The 22,434-nt window shown below is 37.6% G+C and overlaps 1 protein-coding gene across 5 annotated transcripts in view; it reads right to left on the bottom strand.

The window, feature by feature from the left end:
- rdgA (retinal degeneration A) overlaps positions 1-22,434 on the bottom strand; it is a 288,837-nt gene that overhangs the window by 75,108 nt on the left and 191,295 nt on the right. For all 5 annotated transcript variants that reach the window (XM_083123684.1, XM_083123686.1, XM_083123685.1 and 2 more), the window contains one exon: positions 1,102-1,231. In XM_083123684.1, the coding sequence (XP_082979810.1) occupies positions 1,102-1,231 (130 nt within the window). The remainder of the gene's footprint in view (positions 1-1,101; positions 1,232-22,434) is intronic.

Raw genomic sequence — 22,434 nt, 5'->3', positions numbered from 1 at the left:
GATCCTCCCCACCACTCTTCCACACAGTGGTCTAGCCTTGAGAGTACCAGTGGCGCCAACTCAGCAAAATTAAGCTAAAACAAATATGACAAACGATTGAATGCGACATCGAGTAGTGGCCTGTTTTTTTTTTTTTAAAGTAGAGTGGGGTGGTTTTTTTTGTTTATCGTACAACAATCACTACGGAAAGGCAATCTGATAACACGCTTGCCTGTGTTCTTTCTTAAAGGATTGAAATGTTCTTGCTCCTTACTCTTGGCTGCATATTTTTTAAATGCAAGCTCCTCTTATATATATTATAGATATCAGTATGCGAACAATATTTTACTGTTGATTAACCCTATCTTTCTTTATCTGGCATCACAACTGAAGGTACTATTTTCACCCCCGTCTGACCTCATCATTCGTGTGGAAGATGCTCTTGTTTTCGGAGTTTCTCTGCTTTTGAAGTGGTGTGTTTCGTGTGTGTGTTTGCGTGTGAGAACAATGGTGAGTGCGTGAGGCAAATTATGTGAATTATCAAATCTGCCGGGTCCAACGAAATCTGCCGGGTCCAACGAAATCCACAATCTGCTCTGGAAAGCCCCTTAGAGGACAGGCCAGAGAAATTGTTTACAATGTTGCAACATACTTGCAAAATCAGAAGGAGTTACATAAACAAAAATAAATACATAATACATAAACATTCAAATTTCGTTAAAAATACTCAGACCATTCCGCTCCCTCTAGGTTGCAACACTGCGAACTAATGTCCTTGCAGAGAAGGGAGTGGGGAAATTTGGTGTGAGGTGCGCAATAGCTAAAATTCTGGTCCTGTCATGGAACCCATTACAATTTATGGCTTCCTGGACCTTTAACAACCCTGCCCTTGAGAAAGATGCAGTGTAGTAAGTACATCAAATCATTGAGTAATTAAAGCAGTTTAGCCACTAAGTGTACAGTACTTAAGAGAATCTGTTTATTATTAATGAAATAGTTTATATTTTCAGAAATACTTATTTGAAGATATTAGTTTTCAATTCTATAATTGTTTTGATGATGATGATCCCATCACACAGTAATAATGCTATCGATGAAAAGAATTAACATGTATGCACTTACCTAAGTTACATTCTTCCCCAATCTTCTGTATGTTGAAACAAGACTCCTTGTTGTGGTAAGCTGACTTACACCAGGAACAGCTGAGGGCTACGATTTCTTTGGAACTGAATGACAACTTGGACTGGAATGACTGAAAGAAAATGTTAGGAAAAAATTAGGAATTATCACCTTAGAAACTGTAGGTATTTTAAACTAAAATGGTAATAACATTTACATAAATAGCTCCAAAGACCACATGCTGAACTTTCCATATTTGTCTTACCTGTCTGTAAGCAGGAACACAAAAAGAAACGCTACAAGTAAAATTGTTAAAATCAGACATTTCGGCAGTTTCCCGCTGTAGGAAAAATGTGTTGCAGCGAGGACAAATTAAACAAGCTGAAAAACAGGAAAATGTGTTTCATGGATACATCTGATGAACAACATACTAAAATGTCCCTCCCCCCCATTCCCCGAACATGCCGTTATCTTGAAAAATTGGTGTCCATAGGGGATTTTCCATTGGGAGAACATTAGTAGTTCATACCACTGAATCTACAAATGCCTATCAATAAAACATACTCAACAATTTTCAGCTACTTATTCCATTGTTCCTCACTTCGGCCAAATCTTGCATACTGTTCCAGTTCTAGAAGTTAAAATTAAGACTAAAACATGTGTGGGAAGTATGTGAAGCAGGAGTATTCTGAGAGTAAAACATGTGTGGGGAGTATGTGAAGCAGGAGTATTCTGAGAGTAAATGTGTACTTCTCAGTATACTCCTGCTCCACCCACTTCCCTCCCTCCCATGTTTATAATCTCCATTTTAATATTGAAAATGCTAGCAGGAAGCTGGTGAAATGTTGGATTTTTAACAGTTTTTACTTTCACATGTTCTGAGATTCTGTGTGTGTGTTCCTGTTCAGATACAGACACGACAAATATAGTAATAATAGAATACCATGAAAACTTTAAAGAAAAGCTATTTATTGCACTTCATATTCAACTCAAAGCTTGGAAAGAGCATTCATTTCAGCCCCATCCCCCTTTTATATAATGGTTCATTTTTGTACATAAACTGGAATGCTATTCACTTGTTCTGCTTATTGGAAATTTTATGTCCATTTATTTAATACAAAATATAAAAATGTGTCAAAAAGTTTGTTTGAATTATGGTAGTACACGTATGTGCTAACATAACACAAATACATATAAATACAAACTGCCTTTGTTGGCAATGGCATTGCTTTTCCTCAATGATTCTCTTCGATTTTATTATTCATGTTAAAAGGCACAAAACCAAGATTTGACTACTATTTAATTTTCCTTGACAGTTGATTGATTTATTCCAACCACTAAATCATACATAATACAATAGGTACAATGATATGGGACAGGTCAAAATTTGTTGTGTTAATATCTGCAAAGGATGAAAGTCAAGCTAATATTTCTGAATGGCAGGCACGGTAGGCATTCACTTCATCCTTCACCCAGTAAACTCTTCAACACTCATTAATTATCAAAATTAACTATGAATAACATTCCACAATTCTGTAAAATATATATGGATCGCATATGAAATTGCAACACTTGCAAAACACTTTAAAAAATTAGGGATCCAAGGGAAAGGGACCATCAAGCAACCCTACCATAATCCCCACCCTTGATGAGCTCTTGGTTGAAACTCACTTCTACTGATGTACCTAGAATGAAACCAGTACTCTCATGTTCTGTATCAGTAGACAAAAGCGATTACAATTCATTGTATATCCTGAAGCGATAATATGGAAAGCGATTTTGAAAGGCTAAAACAAATCGACTATGAAAAAGAATGGCGGTAGCTTTGCAGGAGTCCAGGTTAAGCACCCCCCCCCCATCCCTGACCCCTTCTATCCAAGTGAGTAAACTTTGCATACGACCTAGCTTATTTAATAGTCAGTGTCACAATTCTCAATCATTCAACCTATTCTTGTCCCCAAGGGCCGCCCCCTTCTCCCCGCGCAGTTCCATTTCAAGCATCGCTGATGGTGGAAACTTTCTAGACATGTTTACAATGCCTGAAAGTAAAATTAATCAATATATAGGAAACTATGTATAAATGACAGGAACACCGGTTTGTTCCCAGGAGGCAACGCGGGGGGTAAACAACGTGATTGAAGGTTGGTTCTGATAGGCTGAAGCTGGCGGGACGACTTCAAATCAACAAAATCAGTTGGGAATGTGTGTACGTGCGTGATTGGTTTATTAAACGTAGTTTTTCTGCAACATTTGTATAATCGCGACGGTGGGGGTGAATAGTGGTCAGATGAAAATGATCACTACAGACAAAATGCCCCCAAATTAAGACTTAATTCAAAATTTACGACACACGCACATTTACATTAAACATATTACTGGGAAATATTTGCGAATGATGTGGATAACGAACATTTTTAGTTCAAAAAATATTTTTTACATGAATACTTGAAAACAAAATTATCATACCATGCATGTATTGAAGTCTGGATTGAAAGTAGCCATACAATTTAATAAATAAAACAAAATAAAAAAATTGTAAGTACTTTTTAGTGGAAGTAAAAGGTTATTCAAATTTTATCTCAAAAATTGAGAGCTATGCGGGCGGTTCTAAAATGGAATGACCCATGCGTGTGAGTGAAATAAGAACGTTGAACTTTTAACCCACTCTATTTAAAAACATGTCCGCCTATGGTAGGATCTAAACTATAAGCCACTGTAAATTACGCATAGGTTACATGTGCACAGTGCACATCCCATATATTACCAGTGGCACGGGCCTGATTATTTAACCAATAAATCAATATGTGACTGCTCCGATGGCAGCTAATGAAGTGTTCAAGCACCCCCCCCCTTTCCCTAACACACAAACTATCCCTTGCTCAGGAAATTTATAACATTCGTGCTTGCCACTTGCACGAACCTGGAAATGTGTTAGCATTAAAAAAAAAGTCATGACAAAGACCACTTCAACGCTGCCTGCTTATCTGCTTGAATCAGACACGCCCTCTGAGATTGGGTTTCTAAGGAAAATCAAAGCTGCTTCTCTGAAGGCTTGTGAACGACGGCGAGTCAAAAATGATAATTCGACAATGACAAATGGCTGTAAAGATTTGATTTACGAAGGACGTCAAATGCAGCGGAAGAAGAGTCCTGAGGGTGGGAGGAAGGCAAATGGGGAATGGGAAAGGGGGGGGGGGCTTCTGCTCGATTTAACGTCTTTTGAGAGCTGCGTAGATGGTTCAGTGTTGCCATATAAACTCGGGATGAAAAAAAATCGAACGACGGGTGTAAAATTATCCGGTATCTGTTTAGAAGCAACGGATAATACGAAGATATTCGGATAAAAATTACCCGACATGCAAATTGTATCCGGATTTGGCTATTATTACAGGGCTCGGAGATTTATGACCTAAAATGTCTTAAAATGCGTGCGTCAATTGTGGGGAAAAGGACAATTTGCTCTGCGACGACATTCATGAGCATTTCTACATTCTAATTTATTCATATAGGAGAAGTATTTATTTTACACGAGAGCGCTCAACTAAGCTTATATTACATTTCTTGGATCTGAAGTGAAAAGAAAGTAATAATTATTTTCCCACAATTGACCCATGCGTCACTTCAGATCCAAGACATGTAATATAATCTTAGTTGAGCGCTCTCGTGTAAAATAAATACTTCTCCTATATGAAGAAATTAGAATTTAGAAATACTAATTAATGTCGTCGCAGAGCAAGCTGTCCTTTTTCCTACAATTGACGCATGCGTTCAGGAGACGCCTCTGTCAAGTCCTACGAAGGGAAAGCAAATAATATCAATGAGCTATTCAAGCCCTTACAGGGATAATTTCCTTCATTTCGCTATCTCAACTATCTGCTCCCTGTGTGTTGGTTGCTGTCCCCTCCTCTCCGCTGTGATTCCACGAAAAAATATACAATTTAAAATATTAGAGTTTAAACATATTATAAATGCACGCTTAGATATCATGTGTACACCTGAGTACCCTACTGCTCACGAGGAATGTTCAATTTGAAGCATCAAATAAGTGGCTGATTGGTTATTTTATTTGGTACGGTCAATAAATAACCGGATTAATGCCGTGAAAAAAAGAAATAAAGTGACAGAGCGATGGAACTTACGGGATATGTAGGCCACGCTGGGGCACGCCACATGTCTGCGAGACGAGTTTCAGACCGCGTCGCTAGGTGGCAGCACTAGCAGGGAAGGGAGGTTGTGTATGTGCAATGTGCCTCCAACCAAGGCGCCAGTATGACTGCTGTGTATGGTGGTGAGTGCATGTCCCGAACACAAGTGTATGAGTGGGCCGGTCGGTTTCGAGCAGGACATACAACAGTGTCTGTAGTGGGCGCCCTAAATGTGCCATTACGGAGGAGTCCATTTCTGCCGTTGATGACCTCATACGCTCGTAAATGTTCCCTGGTGTGTTGTCTTCTGCCGTCAAAAACTGTTATTATGGATCGCTGTGCCTCCTTTGTGGCACCTGACTCACCTCACTGAATGACTGGCTGGCGCCTTGGAGGAACACTGCACCTTCCCTGTCAGTGCTGCCACCTAGCGACGCGGTCTGGAACTCGTCTCACAGACATGTGGCGTACCCCAGCCTGGCCTACATATCCTGTAAGTTTCATCGCTCTGTCACTTTATTATTTTCTTTCACGGCATTAATCCGGTTATTTATTGACCGTACCAACGCCCCTTTCCTGCCACCTTTTGCTAATCGCGACCATGAGGATGAATGATAAGATGAAAGTGATGAAAGGGCAATCACACACACACATGGACTGGACACAGAATAAGTGCCACAGAGGATTACACAGATTGCGAGTCTATGCGTCAAAACCTCGTTGGTCTGCAAGAATGCATCCCAGGGTGTACTACGTCGAAGAGAGATGCTTCCTCTGATCGCGGGTCCAACTGGCGGCTGACCTGCTTCTTGCTACATAGCTTTATCTGACCACTAATCGTCTTCCGGGGTGTATGGCTCGATGAGTGTCAACAGAAATAATTGAAAACTGGTGGGGGGGAGAAACTTCTTCATCTTCAAACCCCCTCCCCCACAAACACACGTGTATATTATACGAATAAATTACTCAGTTAAAATACTATAATTAATAATAATACTATTATTATTAATTACATAAAGCAAATTAATTTGTTACTTTTATACATATCAGATATTGCAAAGAAGCTAATTTCCTTACTAACGTGGTTAAAGATATTAAATAAATTATGAAATAGATCTAGTGGTTTTTATTATGTGTAAGTTTTTGTTTAGTTCGTGCTTTATGTTAATATAAATCAATTAGATTTCATAGTTACTATTGTTTTCCATTCTTGTTTTACTTTTATTGTGCGTATTGATGTAGATTTGTTAACGTCTTCTGAGAGAGAATGCATTCAATACTCAAAACTACACTAATTTGTGTGCGTTTTCGATATTATTCTTAGTAAAGTATATTTGATATTAAAAGTAATTGCTTATCTTTTGTTTGTTATAAAAAAACTCTCCCCCCGGAAATTTTTGGTGGGGGTGGACATCCCCCCGTCCCCGCCAGGATTTCGCACCCTGTCAACAACCTCAGTTGCGAATTAAAAGCTGTAGGGGTAAAATCGCTCTCCCGTTACAACGTTGCCAAGCGTACGTCTGTTTTTATCAGCTGTTTTTATTACGTAGCTTGTTCATACAATGTTTGGGTGTTTTGTGTACTAGTTTTCCGTGCTTTGTGTACTATTGTACAACTTTTATCCAGTAACGGCACTGATGAACTATCTCTCTCTCTCCCTTTTTACAGTACGTTTGGCAAGATGCTGTGCATCCGATGCTCATTTGTTTCGTCCAGCCAGCAACATTAGGTGCCTTGCGACTCGAAAATGCCCGATGTCAGTCGAAGAGAATTCAAGTGATCGCTGATTCGCTGTTTCCCAGCCGCCAGTTGAAAGCGCGATCAGTATACCTCTTATATCCCGCATTACCAAACCCCATACGTAGAGAGAGAAAGAGAGAGAGAGAAGAAAGAGAAATATTTGCATTCGTAATGTTAATAAAATTTCGGGTCAGCGCAGAACTAAGTAACTCCCCGATCCTCGGTTCCCTTTCATTACGTAACGGGTCTTAAATTGCCAATTACAAGGTCGGAATTTGATTACATCCTTCCTTCCTCAGTCTTCCCTCACTCGATGTGCCGCCCCCATCCTCCACTTCTCCCCCTATCAGAAACCTGCTCTCCGGTTTCCTCTCAAAGCCTTCTTTCCGTAACATTGGTTCTGGTCGGATCACTCAGCTTCTGAATTGATGGATTATTTTCAATTAGCAACTTGCAAGGTGGCCAAATCTCTGGTTGGGAAATACAATGAAATTTCCAGCTTTTCACAGCAAATATGCACGTTTACAGTTTTACATGTTAAGAGTTGAGGTTATTCTTAATGCTAAATTATTATTATTATTAGGAATTCAAAAACAATGTGTCTTTTGTGATGAGAACCAACACAAACCTAAGCAAAATCAAGGCAAGACCGAGACTTAGTGTCCTAAAACGGTCTCGTTCAACGACTTGTAAAAATTTAGCTAAACCAAATTTACTTTTACTATGCAAGGCCTTGTGCAAGATTATTTATAGATAAGTCCTGTATTCTGTTTGTAGTAATTGCAATGTCAATCCGTTTGTGGACTTGTGCTGCGTGGTTGCATACACAGAAAGGATAAAATCAGTTTTTCGATGGATCGTAGCATCGGAATCAGGCATCAAACAAAGAAGGTTATTAGGAAAAGCTGCTTGCATTGATGACCTCTATATGCTGTGACAGTTTGTGCGGCGGCCCGTTGTATGTGTGTTTACGCTTCAGAAACGTATCACTATGCAAATTACGACAAAAGAGAAAGGTTGCCATGATCTATTGTTTTGTAATATTCTTAAATCGTGTCGCTTCTCTTCTACCTTGGGCCAATCGCGACGGCGAGTACGTGTAATGATTACATTGAATTGATGGGAGGGATTCTCCCATCCAGTCTGAAACTCGGAACTTTAGATAAGAGACCAGTGTGTCGACCGATGAACGTGCTCGGTCAAGGCAGAAACTAATATCGATAATGACTTGTGTTGAATCTTTTGAAATGTTTTAATTTCACGTGGTGCTGTATTGTACTTTTGTATATGTACTAGTATTGTAGAAGAGGTTACCTTACTTTACAATTACGTGATCGAGTGAAATTAGTTTCATTATATATATATATATATATATATATATATATATATATATATATATATATATATATATATATATATATATATATATATATATATATCTGGCTATTATGCATTTGAAGCTTGAGGGCGAGTCATAATTACCGAAGCGTCCAATCAACAAGCGAGTCGCCGACGTCATCTCTACCCAGCACCTATGGTTAACCCGCTTGTTCACGCATTACGCTGTTGGTAGGCTCGCTCGAGAGACTGCACAGCCGGAGATGTTTCCAAAATAATCTGACTACAGCCTCAGCAAGTGCGGATCCACGGGTAGGGCGATAGGGGGCGATCGCCCCTCCCAACTGTCAGTTGGGAGAACTCTAGGTTTTTATTTTCACTGTTTATTTACTTCACTCCTTATCGTTCAGTTTACAGTAGCAATGGAATGAATTATGATAACGACATACATTAATAACCAGGGCCAGAATTTCGATTAAATGTCATCTTATTTTGTTATGTATTATGCATTGCTCTTTAAGTATTAAAATCCTGAATATGAACCACTGATTATCAAAATGTGAGTTTTATTGTGCATTTTTTCGTCATATTTTCTAATTTTTAAGTTTTACGTCATTTTTCACTCATTTTTTAAAGTTTTACTTCCTTTTCTGGTCTTTTCTTGGCGTAATTGAAAAAAAAGTAATGTATTTGCATTACGTTTCACTAACTCATTTTTAGCCAGGAACTGACATTTATCGCCTTGATGTCCGTAACAATGAAAACAACAATTCTATCGCCACATGATTGTAGGAACAAAGCAACATGCCACTGATTTTTGAATAAGTTAAGATTTTTACAGATTTGTATAAACATAAAATTCACATACAACTTAAAATTTCAGTTCTAACGTTACAGAAATAAGATCTATGCCGTACTGTCATACCCTGAAATAAAGACAAAATTTTAAAGTCATTTTTAGATCATTTTATAGATCATTTTTCAGATATTTTTAGGTCATCAAAATCCGGGCCCTGTCCAGCCCTGAAATCCTATTTTTGCAAAACAATAATCTCTAGAATGTGGAAGTTAGCTTAGTTCCTGTTCACAGTACCATATATTGTTTGCATAAAACAGTACAAGTGTAGGTTAGAATTGATTACAGGTGAGGTGAGGTATCCAACTGAAGATCGCCCCTCTCAACTGTATATTCTGCGTCCGCCACTGAGCCTCTGTGGTTTCAATTACAATGTGTGGTGTATTGGCGTTTACAGGGACCTTTATTGCCAAAGGTTGTTTCGGTTCAAGACTATTGGGAAGCTATTTGAAAGCAATGGTAGCAGGGTCCTGTGTAGAAAGGCAATTAACTCGATACCCTCACCACGCACGGTGAATTGATTTAAATCACGATTTAAATAGCGATTTAAATCAGGTGATTATTTGAAAGAAAAAAAAACACTGATTTAAATCACTAAATAAATAATTTATGGAATAATGAACGTAAGGATTTTGTAGATATCAGAAACACTTTTGGTGAAAGTACATTAATCTCGTAATCATTTAATGGTGATTGTTAGGTTCTAAAATAGGAAAATAAAGGAAATAAAATACATGTACTGATGGTGTGAAGCTCATACGGAAGGAAATGTAAACACAGGATTTCTCTTGATTTAAAATTCCAGTAATTTTATGGGCAAAAATAGCAAACATTTTGTGTAGAAAAATATACAAAATACTAATCATGTTAAACCATAAATAGTGTCAATATAATAAAACTGTAAATAAACCAAATTCAGGTACAAAGACTATAAAAATATTTAAGTTAATATCGTATCAATCCATAGGATTGTATGTTTATTTTATTAAGTCTCTCTGAACGCTTCATGTTGACCAGGGCATTCACTTGTTTTTCTCTCAGCTGTCTCAAGCCTCTTAGGCATGTTTACAATGCATTGTGTTGTGCCATGCAAACCTCCTGAGCATTCAGGAAACAGGTAACACTTCTGGGTTTGGTGTCAGCGGTTTGCATGGTAGCAATTATGATAATAAACACGATTCGGCGATTCGGCATCGAGGAAGAGCTCGATGGCCAGGGAATATAGAGGTGAGACAAGCTGGGAGGGGACTGGACTTTGGGAATTGAGTTGGTAGAGAGAGGAGGTCAGCAAGGCAGGAGGTCGATAGTGGAAGCACGCTTTTGGTCAACAAGTTAGAAGCTTACAGAGGACTTCGCTATTTTCATTCAGCTCAGAGACTTCAGTTAGACAGGTAATTATCCTACACCCAGCCATGATACAGGTTCAACGGTTCACAAAATCCAACGAGTTGCCATTGTCTTTTCAGTAGTTTAATTCCTTTGTGTAATTTGTACCTTTCGCATGCCAAGCAATAACTCGTCATGTCAATGACGAGTGGTCTCATCAAGAGGATGAATGATGAGTAGTTTACATCACCCCATCAATTAACTGGTTCAGATCCCTTCATTCTATAGAATGACACGTGGTGGAGATTTGCGGGTCTTTTCATTTTTTTTTAGAAATGAAAAGAATTTCAGTTAATGTTAACCAGTTTGAATTAACCCCCTAGCTAAATTTTGACACGTGGTGGAGTGCTTGAGGCCTTTTCATTCTTCGGAAATGAAAAGAATTTCAGTTAATGTTAACCAGTTTAGAATTATTCCCCACCCTAAATTTTGACACGTAATGGAGTGCTAGTTCATTACCCACCCCAAAATTTTGCTCATTTATTTAGTTTTGTTAGTATGTCCTTGCCATATTTTATTTTGAAAATACATAGGGTTTAAAGCTTTTGCATTTATGGGGGCAGAAGAAGTTATTGGTGCCATGATAGATGTCGAGCTTTCACCTTGCTGATGAACTCGACGAAACTTTAGACAAATTATTGGATATAGCACGAGGAACTACAAGTTTTAATTTAGATGTCAGCGGCCCAGCTGCAAGTTCCACCCCCAAATTTAAACGTAGCCCAATTTTAACTAGACGCCTTCAGCGAGAATTATTGGAAAAACAGAGATGTGAACCACAATTAGAGCAACAGGATCAGGATTTTAGAGATTTAGACCAAACACAATTCACAACAATGGCTCAGTCGCAGTTTGTTCCCCCAACTATTTTAGAGGGTATCCCATTTCAGGGGATAGCCGGGGAGGACGTTTCAAAATTTTTAGATAAAGTAGATAGCCTTGCCATATTAAATGGATGGAATAATGCCCGTAAACTGGAATTATTCCCAGCCCTTCTGGCCGGGCCAGCATTACGATGGTACCAATCCTGGAAAGATGGTACAGACAATCAGGAAGTTACTTACGAGGAGATACAGAAAAAATTTAAAGACGAATTTACAGGGTCCTTGGATCAACTCCAGATCGAGGAGCAAATTCGATATAGATTACACAAAGAAACTGAGCCAGTTACGAATTATGTTCGGGACAAACAATTACTTCTACTCAAGGCAGACCCCAAAATGAGTATTCAACAACAGATCAAGCAGATCATATTAGGCTTACAGGTGGATTACATGAAAGATATCCACCATAAAGAGTATGAGTCCGTGCATGGGTTGCTTAAGGATTTAAAATCCTTTGAGAAACTCCAATTTTTGATGAGACAGCGCAAGCTGAAGGAATTGAGGTACGAAGAGCAAAGAGAGAGTTTATTCTCTCCTTTGCATAATACACCAGCACTTTCGCAACAGCAGCAGATTTTACTGCAGAGTAATAATCTGGCTACTGCTGAGTCAGCGCAAGCGCGACCCACTTCAGACATTGAGGCAAAGTTTAAAGCATTGCAAAAGGAGGTTGAGCAACTTAAGTTATTTAACAATCCTCACAATACCAAAGCTCAAGTCCAGGCTCAGGAAACTGGTCTGGAAGCGAGATTAGCCAGTCTCACTTTGAGATTGAACAGCATGGAGGATCAAAAACAGAACCCTGGCACCGACTCATCTACTCCACAACAATTTAGAGAACCTTTTTATAAGGATAATCATCAGTCAAGTAATAACTATAGAGGCTCCTATCGGGGTAATAATAATAGACGACAATACAACAGGGGGTACAGGAATGGACGTAATAATAATGGTAACAACTCAGATCGCAATAGGCGATACGGTAATACCCAACAATGGCGAGGACGTGGAAACTTCCGCGGACAGAACTCGCGGGGTTCCTCGTCTTCAGCAGGGCGAGACCAGGAAAACAGGGAAGAGCAACGGGGGAGACCACGGTGCTCAATTTGTAATTACCCTAATCACACAGCAGCCACTTGTTTTCAGAACACGGAGGCTTTAAACGAACAATGACTGCCCATAGAAGAGACGTATGCGCAGATTTCATTGGCAAACAGATATCAGTCTCTACTTTCCCCTATGAGGAATTAATTTATATTAACGCAGTATTAGGGGGACAACGTCAGAGGTTTCTCGTGGATTCCGGAAGCCAAGTATCCGTCACCAGTGATCGAGGCATTCCTTCAACCGCCAAACGTTTTAAAATTCATACGGCCATAAGGGGAGTAGCAAAAGAACAGATTGAAATTAAAGAGATTGTCCTATTAACTTTTGCAATAAACGGCCGCAATTTTACCCATCCTTTTCGGATGATTCCAAATTTTGAACATGGGACAATCCTGGGAAACGATTTTTTAAGAGCGCATAAGGCAAATTTGGATTTTGATCAAAATCGACTCACATTGAGGAGATTTGGTACTCCTCCGCGAAACCAGTTAAGGACGGAACACCGAAAGACCTTTGACGTTTCCATAAAAGTTGCTAGTCTGATCAGGGATTTATATGTGCCGGAATTTGTAACTTCCAGACAAATTAGAATCAAACCTAGAACTCATTTGTGTATTCCTGTCAAATTGACAAATTCTAGTAATCAAAATTTAACTTATTTGGAGCCAGATTTACAGTTTCAAATGGACACAGGCTTAATGGTGCCTCGAGCCATTGTAAATCCGGAGTTATTTTTAATTTGGATTACTAATCCAAATTCTTACAAAGTTAAAATTAGGAAAGGGGCACGCTTAGGTACCGCAGAGGCATGGCAAAATCCAGTACCAGCTTCGCGTCATATTGCAGACGACGAAGGACCTAACGTTATGGTGACCAAGGAGACTGGCACCGTGACAAAACCAGTGCACGACATTACTAAATTTGACATAAATCCAGCATTAGAACCCGATCAGAAATTGCAACTTAGACAATTATTAGAGAAGTATGTAGATGTATTTTCTTGGTCTGAGCAAGACATTGGTTGTGCCACTAATTATACGCATCGTATAAAGTTAAAGGACGATTCGGAATTTCACGTCCCAGCCTACCCTATACCAGTTCACCTGCGTAAGGAAATTAACCAGCAAATTGACAACTTGCTAGAAGCAGGGGTCATCAGTCCTACAACATCACCGTACAATTCACCAGTTTTTCTTGTTAAGAAGAAATCAGGAGCTTATCGCATGGTGCAAGATTTTCGATTATTGAATGCCAGGTCCGTTTTCGACGCAGTTTCAATTGGAAACATTTCAGAGATATTGCACAATATGGCCGGTAAGAGCTACTACTGTAGTGCTGACTTGAAACAAGGATTTTTTCAAATACCATTAGAAGAACAATCAAAAAAGTACACTGCTTTTACTATACCAGCCAGGGGACAATTTGCGATGAACTTTACACCTATGGGACATGTGACTTCTCCTGCGGCAATGACCCGATGTGTTCAGCTCGCTACAGCGGGGATGAACGACAATAATTTCGCCTTTTATATCGATGACATGTTTGTTTTTGCCAATACATTTAAGGATATGTTAGTGAATTTAGAAAAAATGTTTCAATGTTTACGATCTGCCGGATTGAAATTGGCTGTACCTAAATGTTCATTTGGATATTATGAGACAATTGCCTTGGGCCACAATGTGGGCAAATATGGCTATCGTATAAGTGATAGAATACTGTTATCCATTAAGAATTATAAGGTTCCCACCACCACGAAGAAGGTTAAAATGTTTTTAGGTCTTTGCAGCTACGTGAGAAAATATGTCAAGAATTTTTCTGATATTGCATCACCATTACAGGGTTTAATCCGTAAAGGCAAGAAATTTACATGGGGTCCTGAACAACAATCGGCATTTGAGAAATTAAAGGAAGCTCTAATTACTGCACCTGTTTTGTTACCGTACGATCCAGCGAAGAACACCAAAGTTTTCACCGATGCTTCATCTCATGCGGTCAGTGGCGTATTAATGCAGCCCAATGCAGAAGGAGAGTACTTGCCATGTGCGTACTGTAGTAGAACGTTGACCGACACTGAAAAAAGATTGAGTGTTATTGAGCAGGAATTAACAGCAATTTTATATGCTTTCAAATCATTTAGATTTTATCTTGTTGGCCGCCATTTTGATTTATACACGGACAACAAAGCAATTACGTACATTAGGACATCCCGTAATTTGAGCTCAAAGCTTCTTCGATGGAGCAACCTTTTGGAGGATTTTTCATTTACACCGATCCATGTTAAAACTACGGAGAATATCGCCGATCCCCTCAGCAGAGAATGTGGAGAAAACGTAGAGGATGTCAACATTGAAGAGGACATTCCCGAACCCAGGACACTTACTTTATTTGATGCAAGCACAGATGTCGCAGAACATCAGAGACAGGATTCATTTTTTGGCCCAATTATTAAAGTTTTGGAGGACCCAGACAGGGACGATGGAACATTACCTTTACACATCCAGAGGCAGGTCTATCATCATGTGTTGGAAGATGGATTATTGTATAGACAGCAGAAATTAGGAGCTATTACCAAGAAATTATTATGCATTCCCATGACGTTACGTGATTCTGTGATTGAGACACTCCACGCTTCGCCCATAGGAGGTTCTCATCTTGGATTTACCAAGTGTTACAATGTGGCCTTACCAAGAATTTATTTTCCAAATATGAAGTTATTTATACAGAGGAAAATTAGGGAATGTATAACATGCCAGCAGAATAAACGCCGTCCAGGTCTACCAGCAGGGGAACTGTGCACCTTTCCCGCACAGAAGCCATTCCAGAGGATTTGTCTAGACTTTTCAGGCCCATATCCTCCTTCATCCAATCTTCGTCATCGATACATAATCGCTGCAACAGATTTTGGGACGCGCTATTTAATAGCCAAACCAGTTGCGGATTGCACGGCCAGTACAGCAGCAGAATTTGTGTATGAAGAGATCGTGTTACGCTACGGGGCCCCAAAGGATATCTACACGGATCGCGGATCAGCATTTAAATCTAAGCTTTTCCAGGAACTTGGCAATAAATTGGGAATCAACATCAAGTTTTCACCAGTCGGTCTTCATAACTCTATAGGTCTTTCGGAACGTAACCACGGGGTCTTACAGAGTATAATGAAGTGTTATGTCAACTCAAAACACACTGATTGGGTCCAATATTTACAGCCAAGTGTATTTAGTTACAATACTACCAGGAATCAGAATTTGCGGTATAGCCCATTCTTTTTAGTACATGGATTCCAACCTACTTTACCCTGGGAGCTTGCATTACACACACCAAGCTGTGAAAATGTGGAGAATGATGTACGGTTCCGAGTATTGGAGAAAGCAAGAACCAATGCTACGGATAACTTAGCAAAACGACATGTTGAAGTGAAGAAATATTATGATCAGAAGAGGAAACAGATCAAGTTTCAACCAGGCGATCAAGTATTAATCTTTGACAGCACCCAGAAAATTGGAACCGCACGGTGCTTTTCAGGTATTTATAAAGGCCCAGCCACAGTTATTCGAGAAGAGAATCCGAATACATACCTGGTGGAATTCCAAAACAAGCGCGGAAAGACAGTAGTGGACTCTATTGCCGTCCAGAGACTCAAAAAATATTATGCGCCAGATGACGGTGAAGGCGAAGAGAATTTGGCAGGTGAAGATGAAGATTGTCAAGAAGACAACGCGGACTCACGCACGGATAATGGTCACTAAAATTGAAAATTCATATAAGTAACAGGTTTAACATTTTAATTTCACTTGCATGACATAATAATAATAATAATTTATAATAAAATAGCACTAATAATATTAAAGATTAAAAGCAGACTTATTATTTAATAATGTGCTTTAGGCACAAAAGTTTTTTTTAGCAGTATGTAATAATACTAGCTCAGCGAATACATCACTAGAATTTTATAAGTTACTCTTCAGAAGAAGGTATATGATTTTATTAGCAAAGTTTATTTTAAGCGCCAGTTATGAGAATATTTATATTATATGAATATGTAGACGTCGACGTCAAGATTTTTTGCGCTCCTATAACAAGTATTTTCCTTCGGATATTGGATCATGACCAAAATCCTGGAAATCCATTCTGCCATCGCAGAATGATTATGGTTAAACCACAACGGTTTTAGTTTAAAGCTTTGCCACAATAATATGCTAAGCATATTTTAGAATGAGTAGAGAGAATTAAAGATTCTTCAAGTTTTAGTGATGTTAGTATTTTAATGCATTTAAAGATCGCATAAATAATAGTTATTATTTTATTTCAGGTAGTCAGGAGTAAATCAGACTCAAATTTTCCTTACCTTGTACCTCAGTACGGTTCGATTGATTTCAAAGTCTTTTAACATAAAGTTAACACCTGAAGATAAGTTTGCAGTAAAATTTAAATAACATAAGTTAAACAGTGCTAATAAATTTAGAGAATAAATAAATTATATTAAATAAATAAATCACGCAGATAATTTGAGCCTAGAGTCAGAAATAATTAAAAGTTGAGTTAAAATATCTACTACTTAGACTAGGCAAGCTTAAAGTACGTATTAGCTTTGAAGAACTGTTTGTTTTGATTGCCTAAGCAACATGAAAATCATTGCGATTTTAGTTATTTTAAACGGATTTCTTCCATACGTAAAAGCTTCTAATTTTATTTATCTGTTGAACAAGTCCTTTGACTATCCTTATAATATAATTACAATTTTATTATTAACAACATTTATTATTAGTATTTTTATAATTTTCATAATCTGTTATTTTCAATGTCACCGCAAGAAATCTATTACTTATGACCATGAGTGTACCAACGAATTACCGTTAAGCAAACTTAATGATTCACCGCCCATTGACCAGCTTTACGACGACGTTGCACCGATTGTTGAAGTGGTACCTTTGAAAACAATAAATCCGCCACTGCCGCCTCCACTGCCTCAGTCCATTATTATTCAACCTAGGGTACAAGAAGAAGTTCAGGATGTATCCAGAAATAGTTTAGTCACTAAAGACGACAGTATAGATTTGCCGAAGAATGTTTTATCCGTTAAAGATAGAGTTCAGAAAATTGCCGTAAGCAAGGATCCTAATTTTGTTCAAAACAGTCGCAAAATGGAAAGTGAATTGCCTATTTCACACTGTGTTCAGCCAGTTGTAAAAGTTAAAGAGTTATTTGCGAATCAGTCACCAGTAAAAGTCGAGAAAGTTTCAAGTGTTACTTTAAAAGCAGAAAGTAAGCCAAATTTTCAGGTTCCCGAACCTGTTGTTTCGTTTACAGACCATATTTTCTACGATTTCACGTTCGCCTAGAATTTTATATTAATTACGAATTCAATTTTTTTTTACGTTTCATTGTACCTTATGCAAGGTTTATTAGTCATTTAGTTTGCTAACAGCTTCCCAACTGTTGTTATTTGACCAGCACGGAAGTGTTCAAGTAACACGCTGTCGCTAGCGCAACGAAGTTTTTTTTTTCTTTTCATTCAATTTATTACGTCATTTCAAAGTCCTTGACTTTATTTCGAACTCCCGCAGCGCTTACTAGACTTTGTTCGTAGTAAGTTAAAGTTTTGTAAACAGTTACGCGTCATTCAATGTATCAGCGAACCATCGCCTTGCATTTTCTCTCTCCGTTCCTTTGCCCGCTGCTCGAAGCAGCGACCTTTTTCCCTTCCACCTCCCGAACGGAACCCGAACTTCCCCGAAGTCGCCGATCACGGCAGCGAACTTGCCAGAGCTTTCGTTGTCGCCATAGAGAAATTTTCAGTTACGTCCAGCGACCACAAATGCAACCTTGCACAATTTAGAATGTCTGGTATCAGCGAATTCCTTTTCTGCAAACAAGCTCTCTCCTGAGTACTTTGAACACGCTAGAAGCTTAGAAAACACTTAGCATTGAGATTACAACAGCCAGGGGCGGTCGTCCAGTAAAATTTTAGGGGATCAGTTTAGTTACGCATATAGCCATCAGAAGTTGATTTTCACGATAGAAGTTCATGTCAACAATGTTAGGGATATTTTGTCTTACATAGGTAAATTTTGCCATAAAACGTCGCATTTATGCACTTCAGACTAATCACGACCAATAATTTTACAACGAAACAACAAGACGAATTTTTTTGCGTTTTTCTCGCAAAAATTTTCCCGTTTTTCATAGATATATTTATAGTAAGTAAGTTTTTTGGGAAATCGACGTACATTTGGTTTAAATCAGGATAAAGATAAACGAAATTTTGATAAAATCAGGGAAATTTTACAAAAGGGCAATTTTAGCACTTTATGCACTTAGAGTAATCAAGATTATTAGCAACATGCCAGGCTAAGCCTCGGTGATTAGCACAGGCATGTGCAGCATAAGTCGCCACGGCATCGTTAGCCTTTCCAAATTTAAACAGAGTGGTTTACCACAAATGTTATAATTTGAGAATTATTATTATTATTAATATTTATTATTAGGAAGTTTAGTTTATTTACCCAATTTGCACCTTATTCGACAATGCAGCAATAAATTCATTACTTCTTACTGATTAACTTTGTGTTAATGTTAGTACAGTAGGTAATAACTATTAATTTGTATTTATATTGTAATATTAGCATAACTATTCTCTATCTATTTTGTTTAAACATACCTAAGGGATTGACACACCTTTTTTATATGAGTCAGGTATACCTTTTCGCGGCGGGTCTGTTTACACGACCAAGTGATTTGAGGTATACGGCGGACTCAAGAAGTTTTGAGTTGTTGAATTTCTTTTGTTTAAAGAAATTTGAAATTGAGAAAGTTTTTATTATTTTTATTGTGTTTCAAATTTGAATTTCACTTTTTTAATTCCCTGATGCTATATTTTGTTACCACCTGGAGTTTCAACGAAACTCAGAAGTAGCATTTACTGAAATTTTGTCTTACATTGCATATTTATGAACCACGGCAAATTGCACCGGCCTAACGTTTATTAGGAGGCCATTAGAGGCTTGGCAAAGCAACCTCTTAATGACACTAATAGCTTGCTTTGCGCAACACAAATTTTATTTATTTATTTTAAGGGTTCACACCATAATAATTTTTTTTAGAATTTCAACAGAATCTAGAACACGCTTGCAACACTTACCTTTGTTTATTAATTTTACATTTTGTAGTTTTGAAGTGAAGTCTATTACTGACAATAAATTATTTCAGTTTATCAGAACACGCAATGGTATTTTAATATCAGGTTCAGGTCAATTTATTGTCATTCAGAATTTGAATAATAATTTGAATACGCACAGATCAGTTCAGCTTAACGAAGGCCAATCTTTATTTTTTAATTATCAGGATTTTTCGCAAATTATTGTGGATCAACAAATTTTACACACAAGAATGTTAGCTTTCGAACAAGTAAAAATGAAGGAAATTGAGTTACTACCTAATATTCCCAAGAATTTATCTGATTTCACTATTCCCCAATGGACTCCGCTTGAACTTGCTTTAAAACAACTTAATCAATCAATTAGTAAGAACATTTCATTTCAAGAATTAGTTTTAAACCCTTTGCCCATGTCGATATTAGTTTTTGTTATTTGGAATTTATTATTAACATCAGTACTTGGATATTATTTGTATAAACATCATCAGCTTTCTAAACAGATTCATTTAGAGCAGCGCAGTAATAATTAATAGGTTAAGGCAACACATTAATCATGGACATTAATATTTTAATTACGGTTGGATATTTTATTTAAATTTTTCTTATTTATTTTCAAAGAGTTATGGCAATTGTTTTATCTATTTATTTAACTTATTTTATTTTGATGAGACAATTTAATTTGATTTTAAAGAAAAGGCAGTGGAAATTAGTTGGTTTTGTGTACATGCATACTTGAATTATATATACCCATCCTATTGCAATTTCCTTTCTTTGTCATAATTTTTCCTTTATTCAACCTAACCTGTCTATACGGAGCACCATGGACAAGCAATGCCTACACCATCCATGGGCATTTTTTGTGACGGACATCCGCAGGCAGTCTATTACCAGGCAGAAAGACTGAGTATCATTCTACGAGGGAGACATGCAGACATTTTAAGTACTATTTCAAGAAGAGACTTGTCACCACCAATTTGAGGGAGACATGCAGACATTTCTACTTATTACTGCACGGAGACTACCTTTTACAGGAAGAATGTACAACCATACATTTCCCAGTATAGCGGACTACACATTATCAACAACACCTAGTGATGGAGCTAAATAAAATTCCCCTCCACACTGTTTGCAGTTAAAACAACAACTTTTCCCCATCTCCCAAGTTCTATGGGTAATTTACTACATTTTTACATTGCCCCAATGCAGTCAAGACGACAAGCAATCCAGAAAGAAGAGGAAGCAGAGAAAACATACATTCTACAACCAGCAGTTCTGGTCACAAACAATAATTACAGAATTGTGCTACAGTGTTTCTACACATACACATGTGAGCTCCTATCATGTGTATCTATTTGGTCATTTAACATGCATTATGGGAAACAGTACTTTTCCATAGTCCTTATATACATTTTCAGTTTTGTGTCATGCATAAGAACTAGTTTTATATGCATTTAAGTTTACATTATACTGCAAGGAAGCTACAAGCATCAGTGATGTCAATTGACCAGTGCATCAATTAGTGCCTAATTTTTTTTACGATGAAATTTTGCACTTTGAATAATAAACGGACATGCAAGCAATAAAAAACATAATTACAGCACTTTCGAACATTTTAGAAAGCATGCTTTAGTGACAATATTTTATGCATATGTTTATTGCATGCAGATATTAGTGTGATATATTTTTTTTTTTTTCTCACCAACATGGAATATTGAAAGCGACACATTTGTTCGCAGAACATTTATTTGATATTTAAACTCAAGCACATAGTTTTGTCACTTGGAAGATTATTAATTTTGTGTGCAGTCATACAAAGGTATTCATCAAGCCATATATATGTATACAGTGTACAGTTTAATGTAGACAAGAAAATTGAACGCTATAATTAAGTTTTACCAGCGACAGTTATCAGTGTAACCAATTATATACATTGAATATTGTATAATAATACATTGGAATGTGCAACATAGCCGTGCAAGTTCATATATTCAACGATGTTAGGAGTGCACTGGCTACGTTGTTCGTAAAACATACGCACTTTGATATGGTCAGGTTTTCACACGGACAAAACAGTGAGATGTGACAATGTTTTACATGCTTACTTACGTGTACTTACTTGTGCACCTTTTTAAGGTTTTTTTTATTTGTTTGAAGAGTCTATATCAAGTGGAACTATACATAAACATTGTGAATTCCGTTCCATCTTGCACGACGCTCCAACCGCTTGCCTCGCGGAACACACAGAGTCGTTACCGCGTGGCGAGACATCACAGACTCTTGACTAGGAGCAGGTTGATGAGCAATTATACATAATATACATTACGTACACGCACATGTGCTACATTAAGAGTTTTATCAGTTAACGACACGACTTTTGTGATTTCTAGTCCTATAATAGTATATATTATTGTTTTTTACATCGTATAAACATACGAATTTGTTAGTATTAAGGGTATTATTCATTTTAGAGTTTAGGGAATAAAAATTTTCTTTCTTTCGGGATACGGCAAACAACAGACAGTTATGGTGGATTTATTTTGTATATTTGGTTCTTTAAGAAAATATATGGAATTGGCGAACCTGAGTCATGTCAAGCTTTGCGATTTGACTTTTAAATTTTCAAAGGAAAATTTTTCCTAGGCGGCGCGAACGTATCAATCCATAGGATTGTATGTTTATTTTATTAAGTCTCTCTGAACGCTTCATGTTGACCAGGGCATTCACTTG

The sequence above is a fragment of the Lepisma saccharinum genome, chromosome 6 (assembly GCF_977018435.1).
Source record: "Lepisma saccharinum chromosome 6, izLepSacc3.1, whole genome shotgun sequence".
Lineage (NCBI taxonomy): Eukaryota > Metazoa > Arthropoda > Insecta > Zygentoma > Lepismatidae > Lepisma > Lepisma saccharinum.
The sequence above is the reverse complement of the archived record's forward strand: the minus strand, read 5'-3'. Positions and strand labels throughout refer to the sequence as shown.